This window comes from Rhipicephalus sanguineus, unplaced genomic scaffold, assembly GCF_013339695.2.
Source record: "Rhipicephalus sanguineus isolate Rsan-2018 unplaced genomic scaffold, BIME_Rsan_1.4 Seq277, whole genome shotgun sequence".
Taxonomy (NCBI): Eukaryota; Metazoa; Arthropoda; class Arachnida; order Ixodida; family Ixodidae; genus Rhipicephalus; species Rhipicephalus sanguineus.
In genome coordinates, this window is record NW_023614924.1 from 51,141 (window position 1) to 60,001 (window position 8,861).

At 47.2% G+C, this 8,861-nt stretch overlaps 1 protein-coding gene across 1 annotated transcript; it reads left to right on the forward strand.

Annotated features, from left to right (window-relative positions):
• Positions 1-18: 18 nt before the first annotated feature.
• On the forward strand, positions 19-8,255 carry LOC119376918 (uncharacterized; the record flags this gene model as incomplete). Its single annotated transcript, XM_037646586.1, has 2 exons — positions 19-135; positions 7,468-8,255. Coding segments are annotated over exons 1-2 (806 nt in total), but the record flags the coding sequence as incomplete, so codon positions are not given.
• Positions 8,256-8,861: the final 606 nt, after the last annotated feature.

Here is an 8,861-nt window from a genome sequence, read left to right on the forward strand (position 1 = left end):
CAAGCTGTTTGACCCCAAGCAAAGCAGCTTCTCTGCTTTTTTCACGTTGCCCAAGCAGAGTGGCGATGGCTAACATCAAGCCGCAATGCCATCCCAAATGACCAAAGGAGGAGTCTCATGGCCGCATTCAGAAAGGTTTGTGCCCCAAGCAAAACTTACAGATTTGAATTAGACTAGAAGAAGTTTCGCTCAGAACTTAGACCAAGTGTTCTATCAGCAGTGCAGCAATCTTCTGCACCCAGACATTATAAGGGTTAATGGAGTACGTTATCCGTAGTTATGTTCAGGGCTTAAAGCCAGGGGGGGGGGCTCCATTTTTTAAGGAGGGGCCCGGCCCCTTCTTGGCAGTCCAACGGTGGCACTGCAGCACTCGTTTGACAAGTGCTAGAGTTGAATTTTTGGCAGTAGTGCCTTGTGTGGGGAAATTATACTCTGCAATTTTCTGAATAATGATTTAATCACGATTATTTGGTTGATGGGACGTCAGCAGAACAGAAGACAACAGGTATCGTCGTACTGCTGAATGCAATTCACCAAGACACTGTACACCACGGACAACGCAACGCCTCCTGAAACCACGGGTCGCCACCCTGTTCGGCAGAGCTTCTTGGCAAAGCTTGTTGGTTTGTTTGTTCATGTTGGGTTTTGTGGCACAAAAATGACTAAGGCTACGCTGCGCCAGGCACATGGTGAAAGGAAGGAAAAAGCTATAGTGAAACTACATTGCGGCCATAAGTATGACATACGTGCTCGGTGATGACAAATAGGATATAGTGAATAGTGTAGCGTGGCTGTAGAGAGGCCTAGGATAACTCGCTGTATAAGCAAAGCATACTGTTTCACGAAGTACTTGAGCGTGAAGGGTCACCATGGTCTCTTTAGTTTACCACTCAGTTTGGTTCTTTTTGTTGTCAACTACAAGTCTGCTGTAATGCCAAAGACACCTGCATTTTGTCTACTTCTTTAGACTAGTGGTAGTGAAAACAAAAACATAGCATTGTTGTGCCTGAGGTTCCGAATCCAATGAGTCAACTAATGGTATTTACTTTGAGCTCACATATCTTTAACCAACATTGAGTTATTTTTGAAAATCGTTCCCAAAATAACTTCATTTAAAGGAGTACTGACACGATTTTGAAGTGCAGCAAAACGGACGTTTTTGGTTTCCTTGGCATGTAGTGTTAACGCTCTCCCCACACCGCATCCGGGAAACACGTATAAATATTTAAGTTTGATTTTAAAGTTTTCATCTCCCAGCATCTGCAAGGCAGCTTCACCGCATGGAGAGCCCTATGACGTTTCAAGTCAGCTCACTTGGTTTGCGAAGTCTGGGTTCTGCATGCAGCCTAAATCACAGAAATCGCTGTCGGAGGCACTGGACGACAGTTCACTCATCATGAACCACGTTCGACTGACAGCAAAGGACAGCAGGTGCATATTTCGTGGGTTGCAGTCTGCCAGTGACGTCACGGGCAGACTTGGCACGTCACTATGAAGCCGCCCTCTCGAAACCGAAACCGAAACTGCTGGTTGAAAGAAGCGGTATTAAAAATATATGCAATGCATCCCCAGGCACCACGACACTCTTTTTAGGGTTCTCCACACCCGTGCTTTCATTTAGAGCAACAACCCGAAAATTTTTAAAATTCATGTCAGTACTCCTTTAATGCTTGACTGGATTCACACGTTGAATAAATGTCCGAAATACATTCTGAATAATATATGTACAGTCGAACCCGCTTATAACGAACTCGAAAGTGTCGCGAAAAGTGGTCGTTATATCAGTAGTTCGTTGTATGTGGACTCGCCCCTAAAAACGTGCGCTTAGCGGCGAAGCCGTTTTTTTTTCTGTGCACTTTTATTAAAGTGCTGACAACCCCTCCGGTGACAAGCTACGCCTTTTCACGTCGTGAAGCGACGCCCGCTGCGTGCTCGCGAGTTAATTAACCGCCTTTGCAATGAACTGACACCGTTTCACCGAAGCGCGGTACCGCCACGTGGAGCCGATCATCCCTGGCTAGTTGCGTGCAACGCGTCGCCTACTCGGCTCGCGGAGTCACTGCCGGGCCGCTTGCTGTATGTCGTATGTGCGGGTTTGTACGTTCTTCGTGCCTGCTTCACTCCGGACTGTGCATGGGTGCGGTGAGTAGCCTCAACACGGCGAAAAGAAGCATTTTTGCAAACAACGCGCACTCTACGTCTTCGCGATGCTCTCGCGGCCCTGCGTGACGATGCGCGGCGCACTTGAGTTGTCACCTAGTCAAACACGCAGTATACGCTCGCTGTCAATGCATCGATGTTTCTCGGTGCCCGCGCCGCTCAACAACAGTTAGCTGCTTTCATTTCTACAAAGCGACGCGCACTTTAAAGCGGTCTCGCACGACGCGGCGGCGGCGAACTTGCGAACGGCAGCATGGCGCACTCGCACCGCCGTCAATCCGCACAGTGTACGGTGTACGCCACACGCGCAGCCGAGCAGATATCTACAGATGACTGTGATATAAAATTGTCGGCTATAAGTCATAATGGCACGTTCATCGACGGCCACCACCTCGCCTTCGCTCTTTTCTGATGCTTTTCCGCGAAGGCATTGCCGCAATCGCGCGGAAATCGTTATCACCGATCGACCGGTCTCTGCCGTTACCGAAAAGACGGACGACCTTTTGCGGCACATTGTGGCGTCGACGTGTTTAGGGACGCAGTTAGAGGTGTGCACGGGCTCCGGGTAGCTCGAAAGCCCGAGCCCGACCCGGCCCGCGGGCCGGGCTCGGGCGGGCCGACGTATTTTCACTTCGGGCCCGGGCCGGACTCGTGCTACTTGGAAATTTATAGGACCGGGCTCGGGCCCGGCGCAAAGCCCGACTCAAGCCCGAAATATAGAAAATGAGCGGGAATTGTTTTCCAGCAGGCATACAGCGCCTTTTCCACGACCGCCATTTACCGCTTTTCCTTTCCATTCGCTACATTAAACAAAAGGGGTGCAGGTAAAGCACTGCCTCTGTTGCACTCCGACAAACACGCCTGAGCTAGTGACGGCGCCACGCGACTGTTCCGCGTTAGATTTAAGGCCAAATCCCCTAAGAGTGAAAATGCACGCGACAGCGACGAGCGACCCGACGTAGATCGCCTTCGTGCAAGCTGACGCTTGCATGGGCATACCCCATACACGTGACGGCTTTGGTGAGCGAACTTCATTGTTGCTGGCATGAGGCCGTCTACTTGTATCGAAAAAGTGCCGCGCTGGCTCAAGTATACAATGCAAATAAAATATTTGTAGCATGTTGGTACGTAAAACGTTTACCGTTGTCTCGCAGTATTTTTTATATGCATGTGCATAATTATTACGTTATTGGTTGGTGTAGAGCTGATGTGCTTAGTACGTCGCTGATTGTTTTCGCAGCGAACCTTCAAAAAGCCGAGCCGGGCCGGGCCCGAGTTTGTGTTTTCGTACGTCGGGCCGGGCGGGCTCGCAGCCCTTTGCCGTCGGGCTCGGGCGGGCCTTTGACAAAGTCAGCGGGCCCGGGCCGGGCTCGGGCTCGGAAATACGGCCCGTGCACAGCTCTAGACACAGTGAACCTTTATGCGATGAAATGTTATCGCGGTTATCACTTGAATTCTTGCATTTACGCCTTGGGTTCCAAGGCATTGTTCGGTTCATCGTAGGTGGTCGTAGCTGCAGAGAACGGCGTCAGGAAGATTACTGTGCGAAAGCTGATCGCAAGGCTTCATGCTGTTTCTTATTTATTAATTTTTTTCCCTCAATGCCATTCTGCCACTGAAGAAATGGCTGGAAAGTGAGCGACCTCGCTCGCAGTGTCCGACATCTGCGTGCGGTGCTCGCCGATCTGGGATATCTTAGTCGCGAGTAAACTGGAGCGGGGCACGCGCTCGCGCATGCCCCCTCTCACGCAAAGAAGGCCTGTTTTAACTTTTTTCGCTTCGTATGCGCCATATTTTTACCGCGACCGTGTCTGAAGTGTTCGTTGTAAAAGTAGGAGGCTTTGAAAAATGTTCGCTATATGTGGACACAATTTCAATGGTTAGCATAGGAAAATCGTGAGTGCACCCAAATATGGTCGTTATAGCCGATAGATCGTTATATGTGGGATCGTTATAAGTGGGTTCGACTGTATTTGTATAGCATTCATAAGCATTTGTTCAGGGCCCGTATTCTCAAACGATCGCAAAAGGCGATAGTATCGCGTTTGGTGACGTAGAATTTGATGCGTTCAATAAGTAAAAAAAAACACTTGCCTGTGACGTCATTGTTGCAACTGGCCGTTGGTAGTACGAATGTCTCACAACACAGGAGTGAGCACGCCGTACGAGCGCAGAGCAACCCGAGTGCGGCGTTTTCGAGCGTGTGCTGCTGCTTCTACGCAGCGGCCAGGCTTGGCCGGCTTGGCTGTGGCTACTTGAAGTATAAGACATGTTGAAAGTGCTTTCAACGTTTTTTTTGTTCGATTATTTAATGCACAGTATAATACTTAAAGAATGCAACTTTGCGTGAAACGTATTTTGTTGAGAGTTTAACACGGCGTACTCTGAGAATTCAGCTGTAGCGTGCCGCCGCAGCGACATCGTCTCAAGATCTCAACATGTTGCCGGCTCGCGATAAGCCACGCGAGCAACGCACGGTTCATGTTCCTGGGACGTTCAAACCACGAAAAAAACACGCGCTGGCAAAGATCGAGTGCTGATAACACCCCAAGGTAATGCTCGATGAAAGCTTCAGCGTAAAAATTGCTGCGTATATCCACTGAGGATCGAATACTAGAAGCTACCGCCTACGTCACTGAAATGCTAGACTTCACCACGAACCGACGGTTAACGGTGCCTTCGTTTATTGCAAATATGTCGAGAGCACCGTCGAGCACCATGACGCAAAATTGACGTCGGCGGAATTACCAGATGGCACCCCAACTTTTCCGGTTTGCTCAATAGCCAATCAGCACGCACCAAAGGCGATACTTTTGCGATTGTCGCCTTTTGAGAATACGGGCCCAGTTTCTAGAGACTGTTGGCTTCACTGCACTGCGATCATCGCAAACACCTCTCTAAAGGGCCCTTAAACCAGCTCCGATAACTCTATAACATTTCAAGTAAACGCGCGCATCGTGTTCAGAATGCCGTCACGATCAACAATGCCAAACACGGCAGCGCTACGAGCCGCGGGCGCCCCGCAAATTTCAAGAAACAAGCCCTTCTCCTCTCCGGGCCTTTCGGCAGTGTTCAGCCCCCCAAATGTTTGCCGTGATGTCATCGTGTCGTCTGCTCGTCATCTACAAACCTGTTTGTCCACTCAGGTACATGCGCTGGCCGCTCTTCCTCCTCGCACGGTGAGGGGGAGCACTCGGCCAGGAGGAGAGACGAGCCTACGAAAGAAGGAAAGAGCGAAACGAGCAAGGGCCTCTTTTCTATCATCAGACGCGCATAACTCCGCTATTACGGCACCATTTTGAAAAATTCTCACTGATACGTGTTCGTTGTAAACTCGCACACAACTGTAAAACCACAACTAAATTTTGACCTTTGGATGGTTTAGGGGCCCTTAAACGCTTAATCTACAGCATATATAAAATACAGTGGAATCTCTTTGAGACGATTCTGTGTCATTCGTTTTTCAGCCTAATACGTTTTCGGTTTTATTACCGGCCAACATCGCTTGGAAATAACGCATTTTCATGCGTTTAATGCGATCACATTTTCCCCTAAAATTGGATAATACGACGACAAAAGTGGATCTTGACCGATAGATCCAGAAATCCTGCGTTTATTCTTCGGTATGCCAGCTCGCATCGCGTTCCAACAACCCACGATCTGCACGTTGCAGGGCCGCTGAGGTCGCCGCGAAAAGATCGCTGCCAAGCGAATTTTTCTCACATGTGTATATAGATATATATAGATATATATATATATATATATATATATATATATATAGTAGTGCTGCTTTATGAAGCACGCACATTCCGTGTGGCAGTTCGATATTCTACGACAAAGCAACACCTGCTCTTGAAACTGCTTTGGAAAAAGACCCTATGCAGGCGTAATGTCAGTGCAACATCAACTGTGGTTGCAGTGCTGGCTATCTAATTTTATAACAATGCAATAAACATTACATATGTACTCATATAATGCAGGCATCATGTCGGGTTAATGTCAGTTGTGGTTCCAGAGTGGGCTCCACATTTATGGCAGTCTAACAAACATTACATTTGTATTCCTACGATTCAGCAAACTATATTCAAGCATTGCTTGACCCCGGATGAATACGTGAATGAAAGTTACGTATGTTATTCAGATCGTCGCACTGTGCAGTGCACATCATTTTTGATAATATTGATATCTTTCCACTAACGTGAGTGCTGACGTTACGTCGGACCATATGTTACCCTTTGAAGCTCAGTGTACTCGACATGCCTGGTAAGCCCACAATGTGCACACAACTACTACATTCATAAAAACACGCCAATGCACCTAGCAACGTGCGACTCAAAGCCAAAAATGCACCATAAACAATTACTCGCTGACTTCTTTGCATGAAACGATTCCCACAAGGTGTGGGATCTGCCAAATTATTTGCGTCTACCTTCTTTTCCACTGTTGTGCGCCTTTTCAGTTGTTAGTAGGCATTTGTGGTGTCTTGACTTCTCTCTTGCGTTCATGTCTGCACGCCCTAATAATAATATCCGGGGTTTAACGTCCCAAAACCACGATATGATTATGAGAGACGCTGTGGTGGAGGGCTCCGGAAATTTCGACCACCTGGGGTTCTTTACCGTGCACCTAAATCTAAGTACACAGGCCACAAACATTTTCGCCTCCATCGAAAATGCAGCCGCCGCGGCCGGGATTCGATCCCGTGTCTGCGCGCCCTGTCCCATGAAAAAATTGCACACGAGATGTGGTTGGGAAGGCGGGAAAAAAAGCTACATGCACGTAGCCTGACTGGCTCTACCTCCCGGTACCAGGCAGCGGACACTTTGGCAGAAGTAAACGAAACATGTACACAAAGATTGTTGGAGTTGCAATGCTAGTTTGTTAAAGAGTAGCGGACACTCGAGCGAAAGTAAATAAAACATGCACAACAATCACCAGCAGTAATAGTTGTACACGGGCACTGCTGCACAGTACAAGAACCTCTAGCACTCTGCCTCCATCGAAATGAGAGTGCTGCAGCCAGGATCTAACCCACGGCTTTTGACTCAGCAGCCAAACACTGTAACCACTGAGCCACCATGGCAGCCTTTTCAACACATCAAAACTGTCCATTACGTGAAGCATTTTCTTGGAGCTTTCACCCACTTTGTACAGTGTACTGTCCAGTGTTTTTCATTGCTTTCCAGAAAATCATAGTGAATCATAGTGAATTATTACGTGTGCTTTCTTAGGAATCATTTATTACAATTTCTGTTCATTCACGAGGCATGTAGAGTTTAATAAATGTTATATCTAAATTTTTTTCAGATAATGTATGCTGGCGATAAAGGAACTCGGGAGGCAGCAATTGAAGAGCTGAAGCTACCTTCGCAAGCATACATTTCTCGCGTAATGACGTTCTTGGACAAGAAGAAAGAGTGGGTAGTGCTGTACCGCAGCGAGGTTATGACTAGAGGTCATAACACCTACAACATTGCTGAGGCATCGATAAGGATCTTGAAAGACATTGTGCTTTCGAGAACAAAAGCTTTCAACGCCGTAGCACTATTAGAATCTATCTTGCAAGTCTGGGAGACCTGCTTTCAAGCCAGAATTCTAAGGCATGCTAACGACTGCATCCCATCGCATCACATTTTATGTCATAACCTCCTGAAGAGGATGCCAGATGGAGCTGCAGAGACCATTGTATATCAGGGGAACCAATGCTACATGGTACCAAGCGCAAAGAAGAACGACGTTTATGAAGTTTATGGAGACACTGGCATCTGCACATGTCCGGCAGGAAACACAGGTGCTTTCTGTAAGCACCAGGCGTTGGTGCAAAAAAAGTTCGGGGGCATGTTCCCAAGCTGCCCAGCACTATCTGCAAATGACTGCCACCAACTGGGATGGCTAGCTCTTGGAGACAACTGCCCCAGTATTGAATTGTATTTATCAGAGACTGCCAATGAAACAGAAAAAAACAAAACGATGTTCATGAGCCAGATGTTGCTCCATTACCAGTTGTGGAAGGTCACAGGACTCGTCTGGACAACAAGCAGGATTTTCCAGCACAGTTGTCATCCACTTCTGGCTCGGAGCAAGAAGACACAAAGGTAAGCGCCCACTAAGAACCTTCATGTTTATCAAGAAAATCAAGTTCAATTAAGCACAGCTTGCATTTCAACATAACTTCCCTTATCATATATAATCAAAACACTTGCAAGTGTGTGCATGTATATGAGGTGTATCGTCATGCAGTTTTTCATGCTGCAGCTGCAGCAAACACAGGCCCGATAATGTTCACATAGCCCCCGACTCAGAACACTTGAGTAATATCGACAGCAGAAACACAATGAAAAGGTCTATAGTCATATTTTAGACGGTGCCAGACTTGAATAGCACAGTCTTCTTTTTGAATATAGGGCAAGAAAAATTGACAAAAATTGATGTGCCTCGTATTTTGAACAAGAATGCTGTGGTGCTCACAATTACCGTATTTACTCGCGTAATGAACGCACTTTTTTTTCCGAAAAACCAGAGCAAAGTTGGGGGGTGCGTTTATTATGCGAGGTAAATTTTCTAAAACTTTTTTGGGATGAGCCGAAAATACGATAATGCAAAAAAAAAAAAAAAAGTTGGGTAGCTTACCTTTTACAATGAACATGCGCGTACACTATTTGAAAACACGCATTTTTATTGCACTTCAGTTGCTTCAATCT